This window comes from Centropristis striata, chromosome 23 (genome assembly GCF_030273125.1).
Source record: "Centropristis striata isolate RG_2023a ecotype Rhode Island chromosome 23, C.striata_1.0, whole genome shotgun sequence".
Lineage (NCBI taxonomy): Eukaryota > Metazoa > Chordata > Actinopteri > Perciformes > Serranidae > Centropristis > Centropristis striata.
In genome coordinates this window covers 12,903,782-12,926,410 of record NC_081539.1, presented here as the reverse complement: position 1 = coordinate 12,926,410, position 22,629 = coordinate 12,903,782, and the positions used below count along the sequence as shown (strand labels likewise).

General features: G+C 37.8%; 1 protein-coding gene across 1 annotated transcript in view; it reads right to left on the bottom strand.

Moving 5' to 3' along the window:
- Positions 1-3,116: 3,116 nt before the first annotated feature.
- The window catches only part of fam49bb (family with sequence similarity 49 member Bb), a 47,123-nt gene continuing 27,610 nt past the window's right edge, over positions 3,117-22,629 (bottom strand). Inside the window, exons 4-12 of the mRNA XM_059326962.1 lie at positions 21,855-21,976; positions 19,903-20,008; positions 13,647-13,786; positions 12,161-12,238; positions 8,398-8,514; positions 7,641-7,720; positions 7,437-7,563; positions 6,246-6,316; positions 3,117-3,894 (exon numbers count right to left, since the gene is read on the bottom strand). Coding sequence (XP_059182945.1) covers positions 3,831-3,894; positions 6,246-6,316; positions 7,437-7,563; positions 7,641-7,720; positions 8,398-8,514; positions 12,161-12,238; positions 13,647-13,786; positions 19,903-20,008; positions 21,855-21,976 — 905 coding nt within the window. The 3' untranslated portion in view covers positions 3,117-3,830. The remainder of the gene's footprint in view (positions 3,895-6,245; positions 6,317-7,436; positions 7,564-7,640; positions 7,721-8,397; positions 8,515-12,160; positions 12,239-13,646; positions 13,787-19,902; positions 20,009-21,854; positions 21,977-22,629) is intronic.

The window sequence follows — 22,629 nt, the reverse complement described above, 5'->3', positions numbered from 1 at the left end:
AGGACAGGCTGACTGCTCTCCCTCAGAAAGGGTTCACTCATCTGGATATCGGGGCTGCCGTCTCTGCCTGCAGCAGCTGATGGTGCAGGATGAGTGAGAGCCTCTGCATCGAGGGTCACGGTGGGAGACCAGAACAAGGTTACTGCTGCCTGCTGAGAAGTTGTCTCAGTGACGAGCAGGCAGCGTTTCTATGAGTCTTCCATCCTCTCCAAGCACATTCAAGCTGCATTCATTTAAAAAAAAAAAAAAAAACCCTGCAACACAAGCCATGGGGGCAGCACTTTCCCGTATTCCACCACTCTCTCCCTCAAGGACTTTAAACCCACCCAAGATTAAACCACTTTATTTCCTCCCTCCCGTTTCCTTCCTCTCCCATGTCTGTTAGTGCAGTGATGCTGCAGAGGACACACCCATCCACACTCTGCTGCCTCCGCTGTCTTTGACCCTGAGAAGTTCTCCAACGCACTGCTGATAGTGCTGCAGTGCCCACCCAAGAGTAGCCCCCTTCTCACTCTAAAGCACCACAGAAACCAGCAGAAAAAAACAAAACTGAAAGGTTAGTGGACTGAAAGTGAACTGAAAGGAAATTTCTGTTTTTCCTCAGTGAAGGACAAGAGTAAAAGAAGAAAAAGGTTGGAGTAATGGATCCAGAAAAAGCTTTTTCAAAAATGAAAGGGAGATGACCACTTGTCACTGACATCATAAAAGGGTTTGTTAATGAGCCATTAACTAAAAGAGACATAAAGTGGTCATGAAAGGCAAAAAAAGAGCTCAAGCACATTCAGCACGTGTGACAAGGACAAATGGTTAAATGGATATTTTTGTTCATCTAAAAGAAAAACAACACTCTTCTGGTGTTTTCTAATAAAATTGGAACTAATTGATACTGTCATTTTAATGTCCACTCATTACTGCTTAATGGAACACTTCAACATTCAATTATTCACCTCCTTAATGAGCGGGAGATGAGTAGATTGATACCATTTTCATTGTGCGTTAAATATGAGTCTACAGCCAGCAGACGGTTAGCTTAGCTTAGCATAAAGACAGGAAACAAGGGGAAACAGCTAGCCTGGCTCTGTGAGAAAAAGAAAAGAGTTGATATGCTTGGCTGAGGTGTTTCAATAAAAGCGAAATGTGCCAAAGTGCAACAAAAACAAATTTAGCGAATAAATGATGATAAATATTAAGCATGTGATTTAAAGCTTTTGCTCCAATAAAGAGAGGAAAAACAGCAGCAGATTAAAACCTCATTGCAAACATCTGATGTAACTTTCCTCTCATAAATACATGAAACAAAATATTTCAAGGGAGTGTTCTGTATTGTTTTTCACCGATTTAGGTCCGACTGGCCCTCTCTAATTACATCATCCTGTCCGTCCCTCTTTTTCTGCAAAACAATCTGGTACTACTGGTTGTGTCCCTAACCCTAGATTTGCAAAAAACTTGCTAACAATCTCACCAGACTGTTCAATGACCTATCCTCACCTTAACCATTCATGGAGGTTTTGTAAATCTAGTGTACAGGTGCAACTCAATACATTAGAGAAAAGTCCATTTCCAGTAGTTCAAGACAAATAACCCTAACCAAGTATTGAGTGCATATAGATGGAAATTCTTTTCAGAGGCAAACATTTCCATATTGAACTTACTTTTTTAAAATTGGTCTTTTGTCATAGTCAACTTTTTTGAGATACTGAGTTTTCGGTCTTCATTAATTGTAAGCCATAATCATTATAATTAGAAGAAATTAAATCAATTAAGATGTGAATGTAAACTTTTCTATGATACTCTAATTTATTGAGATGCACCCATATCATGTAGAAACAAGCATTTAATGGTTTTCTATGAATTTGTACCTCTTACTGCTTATTTATCGTTATGATCCAACTTCTAATAGACAAATTAGCAGTTTTGCCAATATTCTCAAAATTCAGTTTAAAATCTGCAACATATTTGGATGAAAATGTGGCAAGGGATCAACATTCTCATTGTTTAATCCAAACAAAAGTTAAGTGTAAAAACGAGTGGGTGTTGAGCTATTAAGCTAATAAATGATGCTTCATAAGTGATATTTTTGACCACTTGCAGGCAGTGAAAACAAGCTGTGTTTGCAACACTGACATTATCACGTTTAAAAGGGATAGTTCAGGATGTGTAGTTTAGTTTAGAAGTTGTATTAAATACTTGCCAGTAGTTTAGTGGATGCTGAAACCGGAACACTTTTAGCTCCATATTTGGCTTCCACCATCTACTGAGGGAAACATCAGTCTCTTTAGCTGCTAACTGTCTGCTGCATGGCAGTGTACAGCAGTCATGGAATGTAACTAAGTACATTTACTCAAGTACTGTACTTCACTTGAGTATCTCCATTTTATGTAACATTAAAATTCCACTCCTTTACATTTTGAGGCAAATATCATACTTTTTACTCCACTACATTTAGCTGACAGCTTTTGTTACTTTTCAGGTCGAGATTCAACATAATAAATATGATACATTTAAAGTGATGAGACATTTTATTTTTTTAATTAAACATAACAGTATATTTAGTTAAAATGAGCCCCATCTTTACAAAATTAAAACGCTGCTCACATAAATGCATCAATACATATTATTTAATTATAAATATATATAATTAACAATCTGAGTGGGTCCATTCCGCATAATGTGTTATTTTACTTCAGTAAGTTTTGAATGCAGGACTTTTACTCGTAGTGGAGTAATTTCAGTGTGGTATTAGTACTTTTACTTAAGTAAGGGATCTGAATACTTTTTCCACCACTGGTGTACAGTGGGTTTTTAGAGCTTTTACTGAAAAAAGCTGCCTGCTGCAGCTGAAAATGACACCAAACAAACCAAAACAATGAGCTTAAAGATGCTAAACTACTTAATGCCAAACTATTCCTAGTAGCTGAAGATATTTCAAAGAAATGAACTGCCTGTGTGTGTATCTGATCAAGCTGTGAGATCTGAAGCGTTCCTCACTGTCTGTGTCGTGGTTGAGTATGAGAAACTGTATTTCTCTGCTTTTCCCGTGAGAAAAAAAAGAAACCTTTGCAACAACCATCGGTAGACGAGGATATGAGATAAGAGATCAGACATGACGAGGCGGGTTGTAGAAAACAAGAGTTCTCCTTTTAATTTCTCCAGCCGACAACATACCGTCCATTTACAGTACAGACTCCCAATTTTAAATTGATTTTTCCACACATCACAGTTTAAAGTTTTTCAAATGAAAAATACAACACAACTATGAAAAAAAGACATATGCACAAATTAAAACCTATAAAAAATATAAAAACAGTACTCTTAAATCTCATTTCGACAAGTACCATTTCAATAACAAAACATTTAATAATGCACAATAGAGCAGACAAATTAAACTGAACCATTAGGTTTTTTTTAAATAGAAGGAAAAGACATCATGCAGAGGATGTAATATTAAATAACGAATCAAACAAAAATAATATATACTTCTCTATATATCTCTCTCTTTTTAAATTTTCAAGTCAAAGCACTCCCGTCGTCCCTTCTGTAGGGGAAAAACAAGTTTAAAAACACCAGAGGATCCACAATGCTTTCATTAGCTGCCATTGTCGCATGGCCTTTTATCGAAAACATCAGCAACATCTTTTTGGCACAGAAAAAGACGTTCATAATGGCAGTAGCATTTTGCATTATAAAAGAGGGCGGAGCTGTAGCTCTTTTTCCATTATTAAAAGAAAAAAAGCAAAAGAAAAAAAAAACATTCTGTGCACCGACATCAGTCAGGAGAGTGGCGTCTCCCCCCAGCAGGGTGTGAGGCAAGCAGTTGTAGCAGCTCCGTCCTACTGCAGCATGCTCTTGATAGTCTTGTTGGTTGATTCATCATTCAGATGCTTGGTTGTGTACCTGCAGGTGAGAAAATCAAACGCATCACAGACCAAATCACATTTACCTGCACATCCAGAGGTGGAGGAAACAAACAGGTCATTTACTTAAAAGGAATATTTCACCTTTAACCCTCCTGTTATGTTCGTTTTTTTTCAGGAACAGCAATAACCCGAAGCAAGTTTAATAATCCAAAAGTATCAGAAATTAAAGAAATCCCAATAAACATTGTTTATATTTTATTAATAACTCCATTACTGACCATTTCAATCAATATTTAGTGCAATGGTGTTCTTTACCTTTCACAGCTCATGGTTCAATAAGGATACTTCACTTGTTTTTCATTAAAATGCATGTTAAAACTTATTTTATGTACAATGGAAAGACCTACATAAAAAATAATAAAAAAAAATTGTTGTACCTTATTGGTTTAAAAAAACAACAACACATTTAATTTTTTTTTCCTTTTTATGAAAAAATACTTTTAACTTTAAAAAAAAAAAGATTTTTAAACTTTGAAATGGGGTCAATGTGGCGCACAACATAAGAGGAGGGTTAAATCATCAATTACCTTGAATTCTTGAGGAAAGTTGTTTTCCTTGCATGCCTCAACAGGGCATGGGGAATCCAAAGAAGTAAATTAATAATTTAGAAGTTTCCTTCAAGAATTCAAAGTAAAACACACCTTTAGATTGGTCATTCCAAGTTCTACAAGTTTGGCCCCTGGAGCTAAATTTGATCGGGCTGAAATTTATACCGAAACATCCAAGAAACCCTAAGGATTACTTGCAACGTGTATTCATTTAACAAGTTATTTTTTACATTATTTGTTTTTTTTATTAAAATTCATAAAATGTATAATTTTTAACCTGAACAAAGTAAATAATCCATCCATCTACCAAAGAGGACAAGTTGACAGACAGACATGTGCATCTCAATTAATTAGAATATCATAGAAAAGTTTATTTATGTCAGTAATTCAATTTAAAAAATGGAAATAACATCTTATATAGATCCATCACACACAGAATGAAACATTTCATGTCTTAATTGATTTAATTTCTTCCAATTATAATACTTATGGCTTATATTTAATGAAGACCTAAAATTCAGTGTCTCAAAAAATTTGAATATTACAAAAGACCAATAAAAGTATGTTTAATATGGAAATGTTGGCCTCTATATGACTCAATACTTGGTTGGGGCTATTTGACTTGAACTACTGGAAATTAACTTTTCCATCATATTCTAATTTATTGAGATGCACCTTTATATAGATTATGATTTGTCACCAAAATCACACAATAACGCCAACTAACTAACTGATCGAGGCAGCGGTGGATCACCAACTACCATGTCCTGGGAGGTAAAAATTACTGTTTTTGTCAATGGAGTCTGGTGGCGCTGAAGAGAGCATAGATAACGGTTTCATTCCTCCGTAGGAAAAAGGGCCGTCTGTTGGCAAGGTAAAGCGGGGAAAATATTCTAAAGATAGCATTCTCTTAAACTGATATTGATTTTTTTCTTTTAGAAAGCTAAAATATTCCTGCCTGCTTCTCCAAACTGAGGCCGTGCCAACTGACATCTACTGTAGGTAAAACACTGACTACAGATGAGCACCTCATACAACCCCACTTCATTACATCCTACATTTCCCTTTAACGGGAGAGGAAAGAGGAAAAATCAACTTCTGCTACAAACATTTGTATTCTTCTCTCTTTGTATTACTTAATATTGTTAATACTGGAAAATGTGACCTTTTTTAGGCATTATTTAAATAAAAACAGTTGCTGTCAGATAAATGTAGAGGAGTAAAAACTACATTGTGATACTATAAATGTTACTTTCCACCATCTGCATATTTCTGTCATCTTCTGTCAGATGAGAGGTGAAACCGCTGAAAGAAAATCTGGCAACTTCTGCATGCAAGTGACCTTATATGCAGCTGGGCAACATTGGCGAGCCTCGGGCACGATACAGAGAGAGAGAGAGATACAGATGTGAGGTCGCAAGAGAAATGGCCCCGTCATCTTGAACAGCTGTGAGCGTTAGGAGAGGCGGGTAAGAATTTGGGAGACTGCGAGGGGACGAGGAGAGGGGGGGACAAGGTGTCAGATGTAATCGGCCTTTCTGGAGTGGCTTCGACACCCAGCCCAGATCTGACACAGAGCGCTCACAGCTGACCGAATCCCTGCTGGACTGTGCAGACAGTGAGTCACACAGGTCCGTCTGCTGAACGGGCAGCAGCATCATTCAGCTCGCAGCGTGAGCAGCCGTCTGCTTTTCAACGGGAGCCACAAGTGTAGCTACAATCACATTACATGCTGGGCTGCAGGGGGGAAAAACTCAATTTGATTTCGACACGAGCTTACCTGAGAGCGTTGAGGAGGCCTTCGACGCTGTTCGGAGGCTGATCTTTTAGGACTTTGATGCAGCCTTTCATCTGTGGACAAGAAACACACTGTCAGCTTCACACGGCAAGCTGTGAAGTGGGACGGCAGCGGCATATTTACTCCAGAGCTGAGCTAAAGTACAAATACAAGCTACTTGTTCTATACAAGAGTATTTCTTTTTTTCTATGTTTCTGCCAATTTTTTGTTAAGTTACTGGCTCAGAATGAAACACTGGGTCCTGACTGGTAAAACACTTAATTCTGTACAAAACATGAAGACTATTAGAAACAGTGTGTTGCTGACTGTTTTCATTAATATACAGTCATGGAAAAAAATATTAGACCACCCATTTTAATGCCTGATACAACTAAAGGTACATTTGTTTGCCATTTTCCATGGTTTTCTTGATAATAACCAAAATCATTATCAAGAAAACCATAGAAAATGGCTAAATATCAAATCTTAAATTAAACTCTTATGAGATATTTCTATTGTTATCATTATATTTGTCCAAACAAATGTACCTTTAGTTGTACCAGGCATTAAGAAGGACAAGAATTTAGAGAAAACAAGCATGGTCTAATCATTTTTTCCATGGCTGTGTATCTTGTCCTACGCTAACGGCACTAGACAGTAATAACCTTAACTTACACTTAAAGTAGTTGTTTTTAACTCCAATCATGTTCTTTTACACTTTTATTGACTGAAGTTAACCGTTTCCTGTAAACACCAAAGTTTATTTTGAAAAGCCACATCGCATGTAACTAGCGGAAAGTGACACACCGTCCCTCACTCGTCCAAAACCGAAACAAAGAGGTTCTAACACACATGGAAGGCCGTGACAAAGTCTCAGTATACTAGATTTCTATTTTATGTTACTTTAAACTTCAACTCCTCTATATGTATCTGACATAGAGGAGTTGAAGTCAATAACATTTCTTCAACCCTTTTTCTGTCAACTATAAACTGAAGGATTAAAGTAGCTACAAGGTGTTTTTAACTGCTTACGAAAACAGTCTCAATTTAATGCCGATGCCTCTATATGACCTACAGAAGCAAACAACATTTCCTGTGAAATCAGATTTCAAGGTACAAGGCAAGCAGACCAAAGAGCATTTTCTTCACTTTTCCGATCGGGATACTTCTTCCACCAAGTGAAAATGTACTCACATCGATTTTGGACGACTTTGCGAAGGCTCCGACAGGATGGACGTAGTCGTACAGGATGATGACCCCGACCATCACCCGGAGGCAGAACGACACCGTGTCCTCACTGGTGAACCGGCTGCGGTACTCCCTGACAGGACACGAAGCGGAGATTAGACACACGATGAATGTAAAGAACAGGAAGTGAGTCAGCAGGAAGTCACTTACGGCGTTTCCAACATGACTTTACACACACTCGCCATCGTGCTTAAACAGTCTGTCGTGTTCTCGATGGGCAGGTTCTTATTCTGTAAAAATAAAAACAAAAGAAATTAGATTTTTTTTTTTTTAAATATATTCTTATTAATGAAACATTGTTTTATTATATTTTTAGTCTTTAATTTAGTTATTCATTTTATTTTATTAATTACATTTTTTTCTTTTTTCTTGTATGGTATGCTCTGTTTCTTGTCTTGTTTCTTGTCTTGTGTGTCTTTTGTTTTATTGTTTGTTGTTGGTTGGTTAAACCCTCCTTTTATGTTGCGGGTCAAATTGAGCCATTTCAAAGTTTAAAAATCTATGAAAAACATTTTTTTTAATTTTTGTTTAGTAAAAAATAAAAAAATAAAAATTTAAAATAAAAAAAAAATCTATATCATATAAAATCATTGTATTTAAAAGTAGGTCTTCCCAATGTACATAAAAAAAAGTTTTATCATGCATTTTTTAATGAAAAAAAAAGAGTGAATTATCCTCATTGAACCATGATCTTTGAGAGGTAAGGAACACTATTGCACTTAATACTGAATGAAATGGTTAGTAATGGAGTTTTTAATGAAATATAAACAATGTTTATTGGGATTTTTTAGTTTCTGACACTTTTGGATAATTAAACGTGCCAAACATAACATAACAGGAGGGTTAGAAGAAATATTTAATATATATATATTTTTTTTAAGTGTTCTGAGTTTTCTGTCAGTCTCACCTCTGATACAAACTTTGTTGTGCCGTCGCTTAATGTTTTCAGCATGGGCGTGGCATCGGCGTAGAACAGAGATATCCGATTGGCCAGTTCATTGTTGACTTCATTCTCACCCTCCGCCTGAAAAGCATTCAATATAAAGACATTATAGTCAGCATTATTATTCAAGCAGAAAAACAAAACATTTCCCGGTTTCAAGCTTCTTAAGTGTGAGAATTTGAAGCCTTTTTGTCATACTTTTTTTGGTATAGGTTGCATTAAATATACTACTCAAAGACTTCATCTTGTGCAAATAATTTTTCTCTATTTTTGGACATTTCATTGAAAAAAACAATGAATCCAGAAATTAATATATTCAATGGTGAAAATAAGTTGCAACCCTACTGATATAAAAAAAAACAACAACAAAACATTTGCGTGATATTAACAGTGGTGGAAGAAGTATTCAGCTCCCTTAATTAAAAATAAGTAAAAGTACTAAAACCACACTGCAAAATTACTCCTGTCCTGTATTCAAAATTTACATAAGTAGAAGTACAAAAGTATAAGCATCAAAATGAAATAAAATAAACATATATTTTAAAATGTATTTATTTTTATCATTATTACATATATATATATATATATTATATTTATTTGTATATATTATTTATCTATTTCATTTATTTATTATTAATAAATTAAGTATCAAAAGTTTAAGTACTCGTTAAGCAGAATGAACCCACTCAGATTGTTTTGCATTCTGAATATATTATTAAATTATTTGTATTGAGGAATTTGTGTGAGCAGCATTTTAATTTAGTAAAGATCAGTTTAACTACTTAATATTCTTTTATGTGGTTTAATAAAAAAAAAAAAAAAATGTCTGATCACTTCAAATTGATCATGTTTTTATGTTAAATCTCGACCTGAAAAGTAACTAGAGCTGTCAGTTAAATGTTAGTAAAGTACAATATCTGCCTGAAAATGTAGTGCATTAGAAGTATCAAGTTACATAAAATGGGAATACTCAAGTACTGTACTTAGTTACATGTTTATCTCTCATTCTGTGTAGATTGATTTGTTTACAGAAATATATCTTTCCCATGAGACAGATGCGGGGCGTATCTGAACTGCTGTAGAAAATCCGCTGCTGCTGCTTTGTACTGTGAAATGAATATTCTGTTATTAAAATACATAAAGAGCTAATTTAGTTTAAAACCTCTTAACAAAGCATTAAACATAGATGTGGTAACATCAGAAGTTTTGTTTGGCATCACACTCCTTGTTGTCATGCAGCTCCAATAGATTGCACATTAAAAGGAATTTAATTCAATCAAATCATAAGGTAGAAACGCTGATATGAACCCGCTCACCGAGCCCTGCTGCTCCTCCTGGTTCCCCAGCTGACTAACGCATCCTGCTGCTTTATAGTTTCAGACGGAGCGAGACATTGAAAACACCTGGCGGGTAACAAAAGAACAAGGTGTCTCTTGTTCTAAATTTGTCTGCATATTTAAATATTAAGATCAGTTTCCTGCCTTTATTTTTGCGAGGACGCTGACAGGAATAGGAATAATCTCCCCAAAATTTCAAACCAATTCATGTTTTAAGAAACGATGACATATGAGCTCAAAGACTTTGTTACCGCCGGGACAGATGTGTTTCATCTCAGATGTCTGAATGATTCAGTTGTCTGAGCGCTGACTACAACGCTGCTGCTGCGAGAGGACGGCAGTCTGAGCATCTTTCAGCAGTGACAGGTCCTAACGACAACTTGTCTGGGCCCATTTGCCTAATGGCACATTCTGGTTTGCAGAATAAAATCTCCTGTCAGGCGGTCAAAACTAAGAGCGGTTCATTCTGCGCACACAGACACGCTGAAATCTCACTGTTTCCTGCATTAAAGTATCTTTTAAATGTCCTTGAAGCTGCTGAATAAAGATGTATATCTGGTGAAGTGCAGCATGCGTGATATGGGAGAGTGGATGTGTCCTTGAATTCCATGTGAAAGCTATTGTGTGCAATCAATACAGGAAACATCAAACACTTTAATAGTACCCAGTGAGCTGCTTCAGTTTTATGGCACTTTGAACACAAATGATAGATTAACTTCAGGTACACGGGCAGGTCCGTGACTTTCATGTCGCTAATTTGGTAAAAAGAAAACATTGTTGTCTTTTAGATTAGATGCTGTGGAGCTGTAAACATGAAGTCATTTGGGCATTTTTTTTGGCAGTTTTTAATTCATAAATCTTAAAAAAACAACCACTTTGTCTTGGGTGTCATCTACTATACAGACTCTACATTAATCTGGAGTTATGCGTGTCGTCTCTAGAGGCTTTGAGCCTATGTAACTGATTTGGGATCAGTTTCTGCTGCCACGCGCTGCTGCCCGACACTCCCTGCAGCTCCCCGCGGGGCTCAGACTTCTTGTTGCGAGACGCTTTCTGCCGCACTCTCCCCGACTCATGAGGGCTCAAACTCCTGCAGTCTGATCCGAGCTGAGGCTATAATGAGGAATGATGGCTTTAATCAACATCAGGTCTGAGTACAGATGAGTCATGGTGACGAACGGTTTTTGTGTTTGATCAGGGCCAGCACCATGGAAACATGAAAGGAGTATAAAAATACAGAATTCTCCTTTTCTTCCAACATCTGCGTGTTACAACTTTTAAAATCTCTGTAGATATGTTGAACACAACAACAACAACAACAACAACAACCTCAGAGCTAGCTATGTGCTGAAAAAGGCGTGTTTGGACGTTTGCAATAAGACAGACCTGCTTGGTTCTTTACATGAATGGTTTTAAAGATTTTCAAAAAATACATTAGCGACATTTGCTGTCTAGCAGGGATATTCTTACATGTTTTCACACCAGTTAAGGGAAAAGTTTCATATACCAAGCATGGGCTATACTCACAGGCCACTTTGTTAGGTGAAGTGTGTACCTAATAAAGTGGCGGTGTGGTCTTCTGCTTCAAGGTTCGTGTGGTTATTTGAGAAACCGTTGTCTTTCTATCACCTCGAACCAGTCTGGCCATTCTCCTCCTACCTCTGGCATCAACTGTCACTCACTGGATATTTTCTTTTTTTCGGACCATTCTCTGTAAACCCTAGAGATAGTTGTTAGATCAGCAGTTTGAGAAATACTCAGACCAGCCCGTCCTGCACCAACAACCATTAAAGTCACTTAAATCACCTTTCTTCCTCATTCTGATGCTCGCTTGGAACTTCAGCAGCTCGTCCTCTCCATGTCTACATGCCTAAATGCATTCAGCGATCAGTTGAACAGGTGTACCTAATGAAGTGTCCGGTAAGTGTATTCAACATGTGTCTATATTAGTGTTGGGCAAAACCATTCCTAGAGCTGTAGCTACTTTCATGTGATTTTGTGATCTCACACAAATCAAATGTGTTTTGAAAGTAACATGATTTTATGATCTCGGTCCTGGGCTTCACTGCCTAAGTTCATAAAAAATACTGACGGTTAAACCAGACCTTTCTCCATATTCTTGTACTTTTACTTAAGATTTGAATTGCAGGACTTGTAACTGATTCCTGATACCTTTTCCCACCACTGGAAATTGTACACAACTTCATTTTTAAGCATTAATTAGCTACAGAAATAAGTATATACTGATCAAAGTCACAGTTGGGTGATAATTGTGTCTCTGTGTGTTCTTAACTGCTAAAAACATGAATTATAGCTGCTTTTAAAAAGCTCCTTTTCTTTAATTACACCATCTTTACCACCCAGAGAGGAGAGGGACATGATGTTCTCACCGGTACGTTGTTGATCCGCATCCGGCTCAAGGTTCTTCTATAGTAGCTGAAGTCATTCTGAATGGCAGGATTTGTCATCTGCAAAAAAAAAAAAAAAAAGCAACAGAAATGCATGTTAATAGAGAGATAAAGAGAGAGGGGGAGAGTGTCTGTGCATGTCTGTAGGTGGCACCGCCTGCAGCAGGACATTCAGTTCTGGATCAAACACGCCATCATCATGACACAATGTTTTAGCCAACAAGGCAGAAACGTAGCTTTGGGGGGGAGACGACATGAAAAGAACACGGATACAATTACAGTATTTATTTGCTGAACTGGATTTGAATCCTCTGACACTCATCCGCCTTTTACATCCACATCCCGGCTCATCCTGTCAGGAACTATTTGGTTATTGTTCTGTTGCAGTCACACTGTGCGTTAGTACAGTTTGTGACAGGAGGGTCAACAATTATAAAGCTGACAAAAAGGTATAAAGGGTCTCATTAAGGGGAGGACAAATGTAGGCTAAAGACACACAGGGGTCGTGAACTTCTTAGATTCCCCCCCAAAAATATGAATCATGACTGTGAAGCCAAACTGACCCCTCAAACACAAGCCAACCAACCAGAGAGCTTCTTTCAAACGTCACCACCAGCGAGAGCTCATCATGTGGTTAATTATCCTCATTCCTGTATGAGCCTGTCACAGTCAAAGCTGCACTGGCAGCATGCTAATCCCGCTACAATAGGCTGGTACTCAGTCTGTGTCCACTGTGTGCACCAGGAGAGACAGGCTGCTACGCCAGGGAGGGGCTGCGCGCCGCACAGACACTTTAACTAGGTCAGAAGCCCGTGTATGGGTGTGAAAGATTGATGAATAGCCCTGGCATGCCACCTTGCACCCCCTACCTTCATGTTTTTATCTTGCCAGCCTGGGTAGTGGGCACTAATTGGGACGTCGCAGCAAATCGCCTGGGGGTGTCGGCCGTGTTTTTTTAAAGTTTTTTTGTATCCAAGGAGCGAGGGTGAAGGGGAACCAGTTCACCCACTGTCTAACCAGATCACACAATTTTGTTTTTGACAATGGGCATTCGACCGACGCCCATGCTTTTTCTGGGTTTCGCACAAGCAATTTTTGTGTCTTAATGCAAGTTTTTGAAGCTCCTTCCCTACATGATTTCTAAAAACATGCTGCATTATGCAGAATTCGACTCATGACAACACGCTCTTTTCCCGCTATAACCCTTATTAGCTGTTTCACTGAGATCCGCTGTATTATAAACAGCAGAGCAGCATCAGGATTCTAATTAAATGCTAATCACGCACTCACAGGCTGCAGTTAAAATTGCACAGAGCTAAAAAATCAATTCGGGGGCATCAGCAACTAAGAGGTCTGGTTTGTATCACAAGAGAAAAGTGCAGAGTTTATATCAACGTCTAAAAGGTGAGTTTGGAGTGTAGAGGAGCAGAAAGTGATACTGCTGGAGGAAGAGAGGGCAGAGTCGTACTTTAAGCTCATCAAAGCGCAGAGTGAAGTGCAGGATCTCTGCGAACTGCTTGGCCAGCGCCTGCTCCCGCTCCAGGTGCTGAGTGGGGTCGTCGTAAGTCTCGCTGGTCAGAGCTCCCAGCAGGCTGTGCAGCGCCGCCTCTGTGAATCGATAAGAGAGATCGGCGTTAGAGGTGCAGCTCCGTCAGAGGGCGGCCACAGAGACAGCAGCTTTTTTGTAGGGGAATAAATATATATATGTCTGAGCTTTTATTCATTCTGTGAGGACCCCGATGAACCTGGAGACTGGCTGATGCTGTAAAAAGGTCTTCCAGGTCGTCAGTGCGTGCTGCAGAATAATTTTTCACATTCAGGTTTTTGTCACCCAAGCACCCGGTTAACAGCTGAAGCATCAGCTCTACATGCAAAGGTCAAAAGGAAGAAGAAATACTGCATGCAGCATGAAGAAGTGATGAATATTCAGATAGAAAAGGCCAAATAATTAGTCAGTAAATCAACAGACTTATATTATAGAGCTGCTGCAACAAACGACCAATTTTCATGATCCATTAATCTGCAGATTTTTTAAATTAATATATTTTCTTTAGTGTATGAAATGTCGAAAAGAGCCCGAGATGACGTCTTCAAATGTGTTTTGTCCAAACAACAGCCCAAAATAAAAAGATTGACTTTAAAATTACTTTCAGCTCTATAGAATTCAGCAACATAACTGATAACTTGTCATGTCAAACATTTACTTGTTGCAGCTTCTCAGGTGTGAGGACTCAGCTGCTTCCTTTTGTTTCATATTATTGAGTTTTGGAGTTATTTGGATGAACCCTCTCACTCAACGCTCTCCAACAAGGAAAAGTTACACCAGCAGTGAGCTGTTTGTCCTCGCCATCAATTGATTTTTCTTTACTTTAATCCTTCTTCTGAGTTTTATCTGGAGCATCCTCTCCAGAAACAAAAGGAAAAAATAAGGTTTATGAGCTGGACTGCAGGAAAGCATTTTAATTATATTGGAGACAGGAGTTTAGCTGGGTGGTGTTAGAGGATGCATTGCACAGTTTGACGCAAGTTTGTGAGCAAGGCGGATATAAAATGGGGTCATATTTTGAGTAGAATTCATTGTCATTGCACAGAGAACGAAATTGTGGCTGCTCCACCCAATCAGTGCACTGGAAATGTATAAAAAAGATAAAACAAGATACAGCGATGGAAAAAAATTATTAGACCACCCTTGTTTTCTTCAATTTCTTGTTCATTTTAATGCCTGGTACAAGTAAAGGTACATTTGTTTGGACGAATATAATGATAACAAAAATAGCTCATAAAGGTTTAATTTAAGAGCTGATATTTAGACATTTAACATGCTTTTCTTGATATTGATTTTGGTTATTATCAAGAAAACCATGGAAAATGGCTAGATATCAGCTCTTAAATAGGCACATAAAACATATGTTTAAAAAAACCCATGTGTACTTTTTCTTCCAGTTCAGTTTACCAGTTCTGGTAAACATTTAAAGTGCAGTGTAGAAGATAATTCAAGTAACAGACAGTCACAGTATCCATACAGAGTTAAAGATTTTTGCACATGTTGATTATTGCACAAGAGATATAATTGTTTACTAATTGAAGGCATGTCAAGTTTCAGACAAAATGTTACTGGAGGGCCAAAACAAGAACCAAGTGTTGCTTTTCATCCATCACATACTGTGTCCTTATTCTGATCCAGTCACAGAAATAAAAATGAAACATGACAATTAACATCTTATTTGTTATTTGATAACTGCTAATAAACTAAAAATGTACTTTTGGCAAGTGGATTGGAAATCTACTTTCCAGGAAAGTGATAAAAGGCATTAACTTTGAGCCACCCCGGCTTAAAATCAATCATAAAAATAATCATTAGCTGCAATGGAAAGGCATCATAATCATGTTTAAAATGCATCTGCCAAAACTGTAGTCAATGTGTTGGAGTTAATCTTGATTAGACAAGCCAGAACAGCAGTCAAAACACAAAAGTGCAATCATCCTAAAGATTAGGTCCAGATACATGTAAAGTCAGTCTTAATTATACGACTCCCTCCATGCTTAGACTCTTGATTTAGATCAGGAAAAACTCTCTCCAAGAAAATGTGAAAACTTTGGCCGAGCAGCAGAGGAGGGATCCTTCCTCTAGAGTGGACGAGGCCAAATAACAGCTCTTAAAGTGGATCATAACACAGTCAGATATGAGAACAGTGTAGTGTGTCAGCCAGCTGAAGCATCCTGATTAGGACAGAGACAGATAATGGGGCAGCGGTGGTGCCCAAACTGCCCAGGGCCCAGTGCCAGTCTGGGAGGGGGGGCGGAGAGGCTTTCCTGCTCAGATGCAGATGAGACATGGGACTAATTATCTCATTGGCATGAAATGGGGGGGTGGGTGAACGGGATTTCATTCAAGCGGGATTACACTCATTGTTTTGACAGTAAGTAAATACAAAGCCTATGCCATGCCTTGACATAGCATACCCACAGACCCATAACTTAACATGCACGAGGAGCGGCGGCAGGGAAATGAGGAAAAAGATTAAGTGAAATGTGGAGAACGACTTCCACACAGGTAATAATATTAAACAAACATGTCTTGGTTCAAACACACAGTTTTAAAAAAAAAATAGAAAACCTTTAAAGCCCAGAGGGAGTTTTTATTTATAGATGCAGACGCTGTTCAGAATTCAGTCTAGACGCTGAGGAGAGGCTTCAATAATGACATAACCCAGACGAGTTGCAAGAAGGAACCAAATGAGCGCTTTAGATAGATTTATTCAAAGTGTACTTTATAATGCTGGTTGATTACGTATGATGATGAGCATGTCAACATAACCCAGAAAAAGGCAGATTCAGACAGCGGACTACTTAAGATAATCGAGAGGGGACTTTCAGGAGACGGACAGAGCGCTGGCAGTGCAGTGCAGTAAATTGAGCACGTTTGCCATTCAATAATGACTCCCATCTGCTTCGGACAGCGTTTGCAGCGAAGCGGCTGATTAAAAATGGCCTTAGTAGTGCTTTTTTTTTTTAACCCCCTCCCTCTACGTCCCAGTCAAAACAGAAGTTAAGATGGAGCTGCTTTCAGGCCTTCAGAAACGAGCCACTCTTGTATGTCGGGAAGTGGAGGGAGGGAGGGCGAGGGGGAGATGTCTGATCTCATCAGGTCACGGCAGAGCAGGCGAGCAGAATGCGGGCACATAGGCGCTTTACTCGCCGAGAGGGGAGGGTCAGAGGATGGCGGGACTTCAGTCTGGGCTACAGTCTGACGGCCCGGACTGACTCTGAATCAGATCTGTTTCTTTCAATAACTGTGAAAAACTCTATAATCTTCATAATCAGTAGTAAGTCGGAAAGTGTAATACAAAAAATACAAAAAATAAATAAAATAAAACTGTACCTTACAGAACATGAATAACTGATGAATTTCATTTTTTATAAGCAAAAATGAAAAGCATTTGCCGATTTCAGCTTTTTAAATGTGAAGATTTGCCATTTTCTGTTTTATTGTGTTGTAAGATTATTACTGAGGGGTTTTGACTGATAAAAAAAGAAAAAATGTTGCTGCTATACTTTGTTTCATATTGCTGTTAATTATGTATTTTGGGGGTTTTGAATGTGAAAACTGTAAATCATAAATCTATGTCAGGTTCAGAGGTCATAGCAGGAAATAGTAGTTTGAGCAGGGAAAAATTGTCCTTACATAACCAGAATGACTGATTTATTTTCATTTATCAAGAAAAAAATGTCAAACATTTGCTGATTTCAGCTTTTCAAAAGTGAAAACATGTGGCTAGTTTCTGTTTTATAGTGCTGTAAAATTAATTTTGAGGGGTTTTGAGTGAAAAGCAAGAATTTTGCTGCTATACTGAGCTTCAGAGTGCTGTTGATTTAATATTTTGGGGGGGTTTGACTGTAGAGATCACCTTGGATTCTAGGTAGACCTATAATTAGATAGTTGATCATTTTTCTTCAGAAAGGTTAACTTTATGTCAGATTTAGATATAAAAGAGGAACTAGTAGTTGGAGCAGGAGAAAAAAAATCCCTGACATAACCTGCATAACTGACATTTCTACTTGAATGAAAGTAAATCAAACATTTGCTGATTGCAGCACCTCAAAAGGGGAAGATTTGTAGCTATTTTCTGTTTCATAGTATTGTATAACTAATACTGAGGGTTTTTCTGATAAAACAAGCACAAAAAGCAAAATTGTTGCTGCTATACACTTTTTGACATGTAGCTATGACCTTGGATTCTCTGTAGAACTACAACCAGAAAATGTATATTTTTCTCTCAGGAATGTTAAATTTATGTTGGATCAAAGCAGGAACTAGTAGTAGGAGCAGGAGAAAAATATCCCTTGCATAACTGACATTTTTGCTTGATGAATGAAAATAAATCAAACTTTTGCTGATTTCCGCTTGTCAAATATGAGAATTTTGCTGCTATTCTCTTTCATTTTGCTGAAGAACGAGTACTTGTTGTTATTGTTGTTTATGTTACCTTTGGCTAGATAAAATAAGCAATATAAAGAGATCACCTTGGATTCTAGGTAAAGCTGCAGGTAGGAAATTAATTTTCTGTGAGCATTCTTAGATTGAAGTCAGATTTAGGTTTGAAGCATGCCAGCTGGAACAGGGGAAATCAGTCTCTTAATTTCATATGTAAATCTTATTAACTGACTAAGCTTTCCAGCTATAAAAAATAAACAAACAGCAAATAATGTACTTGCATAACTGACAAATGTCTGAGTCGTTTATCAAGAAAAAATTTCAAACATTTGCAGATTTCAGCCTCTCAAATGTGAGAATTTAGCTGCTATTCTGTTTCATATTTCTATTTTTGATTTTGACAAAATAAGCAATATGAAGATATCACCTTGGATTCTAGGTAGAGCTAAAGCCAGAAGCAGATGTAAAATTTAGGTCAAATTTGTAAGTCAATGTGAGAACCGCTAGTTGGAGCAGGAAAATCATACAAATCAGTCATTTTATGCAATATGCAAAGCAACCCTGAGTCCAAAACTTTGATTCTCAAACTGTAAGTAAAAGCAGAATGCATTCAAAGCAGAAGGTATATTTACAAAAACAAAAGTTTACACAGTTTTTAGTTGAATATATATCACAAAAGATACACAAATGATTACATTCTGTTTTATTTACCTTTTAGACAATGTCCCAACATTTTTGGAATCAGGGTTAATTGTTATAAGTCAACAATTTATGTCATTTATCAAGCGAAAATGTCAAACAGCTTCTCAAATTTGACATATTTGTAGCTAATCTCTGTTTTATAGGGCTGTTTTTTCAGGTTTTTGGCTGATAAAACAAGCAATATGAAGATTTTAGGTAGGTTGTGTTGTCAGTAATGTCATATTTAAGTCAATGCAACAGCAAGTCAGTCAAGTCTGACCCTTCAATTAAAAAAAAGCAAAGCCAATTGCATAATCTTCCCTGCAGAATATCTTCCATCCTTGGTGGTGGTGCTCTGCAGATCCACCAGCCTGTAGTAAAGGACTTTCAGCTTCGTGCAGATCAGGCAGGACAGCCGGCTGCAGAGGCCATTACGCCCCCTAAAGCCTAAAGTCAAGGCAGTGAAATAGAGCAGCAGCGGAGGCTGGGAGGTGGCCTACTTTGTTACATAACAGCCGTCGCCAGGCTTCTGCAGCCCACTGCTCCCATTGACTACCTTCTCCACCGCCACTGGGATTAGGGGGGGTTGATGGCGTCAAGGCATGGCGGGCTCCACCCCCCTGAGCCTCAGGGTCATAAGAAGATCAGGGAGCAGTAAGCCTACCCCCCTTCCCCCCTGTATCCATGCTAATTAAACAACCTATAGCCCCGTCGTACACAGAGGTCAGTGCACAGTGCAACGCAAGCAGCAGCATGTTGAGAAATGCACGACTGTGGGGGTTTCAAGGCATGTTTGTATAAGGCTGGGGTGCATGTTGTGTGTGTGTGTCGCATGTCTGTTGACTTTTACAGCTCAGCAGTCAATACTGCAGATGCACATGCAAACAATTAAGGTCATGTATGAAGGTTGTGTCTATGCAGCGGAGCTTTAAAAGACCTTTTACATGAAGGACGTCTGCTTTCGTCCTTACGGTTTCTCATCTGTGTTTAAAATGATAAACGGCACTAAAGTTGTTGACAGCTCAAATTATTGCACACTGAGCTGAGAATCACTCATGAAACTTTTCCTGGGCTATGTGATGAATGTTCCTGGAGAAGTAGAACATACCTAGTCTCTGGGAGAACTGGTAGAACTTCTTCAGTCTTCCCACCAGAGGGACCACAGCCGCCCACGCCTGCTCCTGTAACGCCTCATCGTTTGGATTCTGGATCGCCTGGAAACACAAACACAAAAAAAGAATCTTACTGCAAATTTAAGTTTGTACAGTTTGAGATACAATTTAGGCGACCAGAACTGTGTGTGGTAAGGATCTTGATATACAGTCATGGAAAAAAATTATTAGACCATTGTTTTCATAAATTTCTTGTTCGTTTTAATGCCTGGTACATGATAACAGCAAAAAGCTAATATCTAGCCATTTTCCATGGTTTTCTTGGTAATAACCAAAATCATTATCAATAAAACCATGGAAAATGTCTAGATATCAGCTTTTAAATTAAACTCTTATGAGCTAATTTTGTTGTTATCATTATATTTGTTTATAAATGTACCTTTAGTTGTACCAGGCATTAAAACGAACAAGAAATTGGAGGAAACAATGGTCTAAAATTTTTTGCCATGACTGTAGATGTTCAGGTCATTTAATTTCATTACCTCCATAATATCTAATATACTATCTATAATATTAACCCCACTTTTTTAGGTAATTCATTCAATAAATAGTCTGTTTGACATGATAAGATAGTTCACCCGTGCTTCACTCCCACGTGCAAGGATTAGCACAACAAGTGTTTTGACACAATTGGTATAGAAAAATATATTCAGTTATATACTTCGACAATATATCACCTGTGTTACAGTTGAGAGTAACATTGTGTCTAATGTAGGTGCTAGTTCTGATAAGAATTCACTGTATTTGTGGCAGTATCTGACTTAAATCTCTGAGAATTACTGAGTTTTTCTTGACTTTTTAATCTCAGAGAATGTTAAAGATGTTTTCCCCATAATTTTAAAAATAGATTTAACAATTTATTCTCAGAATATCCATGTTGTTGTTTTTTTAAATGTACGACTTTAACCTCAGAAATTAGTAGTTTTTCCTCTGGATATTTCACCTCCCTCGGCTTGTTTTTTTAATTTGTTTTTACCTACAATGCCCTTTATACGCTTTTCTAGAAGTCTGATGATAGGAGTAGTCTCCATCTCTTCCAGATAAAGGAGATGGAAACAAATGTTCACCCTCCTGAGCTCGCCATGAAAGTTTAATAATCTGCAGATTTTTGAGGCGTTTGACAGCACCCTGTTGTTAACAAAACCACTGTTGTTCACTCTTGGTCTGTGTGGAACCAAAAACATGTGATGGTTATACTTCTGCATTTGGAAATGCAGTGTTAAATGTCTCTGGTGTCAGGCTTCATTTGTAGACCAGGGGTTATAAACAGACTGACGCAAGAACTCAATCTCTTGTAATAGTTTTTTTTTCTTTTACCAAGAAAAATCCACTTACACAATATACACTACATTTAGAGGGCGATGTTGCATATCAACACATGCAATAAAGAAATAACTGAACACAGAGCTGATGAAATTATAAGAACTAGATCAGATCCTTGGCGTTCAGTCTTGCCAAGTCCCAACTTGGCAAGAATCCTTGGCTTTCTTTTACTTTTTTACCCTTTTATTTTTCTTTTCTATCTGTTTTTGGATTGAGTTTTTATTACTATTTTATTGTTTTACTGTTTTTTAGTATTTTATGGTTTTTATTGTTTTTAACTATTTGTGTATGATTTTATTCTATTTTAATAACTGTACAGCACTTTAGTCAACTGAGGTTGTTTTTAAATGTGCTCTATAAATAAACTTTGACTTGACTTGACTTGAGATCCAGTTACAGGCCGCATCTACTATGCTAATGAACTCAACAACAAAAAAAGGCCCCTAAAGTCCCACTATAAACTAATGCAGCATCCCTTTCATGCCTTTTCTGCACAGCAGTCTGTCCAAACTGTGCAGCAGCTCTAATCCTGTCAGTCGGAGGTGGATATTTGTATCAGGTGTACCTCTCTGATCTCCTGCCCCGCTCCTTTGTACGCCTGCAGCTCATCCAGGATCCCCTTAGCGTCCTTCAGCACCACGTCCACCTGCTCCCACACCTCTCGCTCTGCATCTGTGGGCTGGGCGTCTGCAGAGGACAATGGGGAGAATTTTATTGCTACTTATTTTTTATCCATATTCAAACTAGGCTCAATTTACAATAAAAGGCAGCTCTAGGAACTCTATCAAACCCTCTATATATGATCTAATATGCAACTTTTAATTATGCAAATGAAAGTTCACTGAAATAATCTCATCTTTTACAGCGCTTACAGTTTAGTTTTGACGCCACCCACTTTCCTGGCTGAGAGGAGGAAAAATGGAGCAAGATAAGAGAAGACAAATGAAAAAAGGGTTATGCACACTCTTCCAGCAACTACTCTGGGTGCAGAGATGGTTGAGAATATTTTTTTGTTGTTGAGTGAAGTGGCAATGAAGAACACTATGAACCTTTTCCACCACCTGAAGCGAGAACACCTTGCCAAGTGTGATGACTGTAAACTCTTGCTCCCCTGCAGAAGAAGTACCTAAAACACAGCTCATATCTGCAGCTACAGTATAGTCTCTTGGCTTTATATTGTATTGTTTATTTTGCATTGTAATTGATTATGAATTATTCATTTAAAAATCATCAGTTATATATTTTCTGTGAGCCTCCCTAAGGTCTGATTTTTATTTATTTTTTAAATCATTGTAAAAATGCAAATAAAATGAAGCAAATTTAGAGAAAACTTTACACTT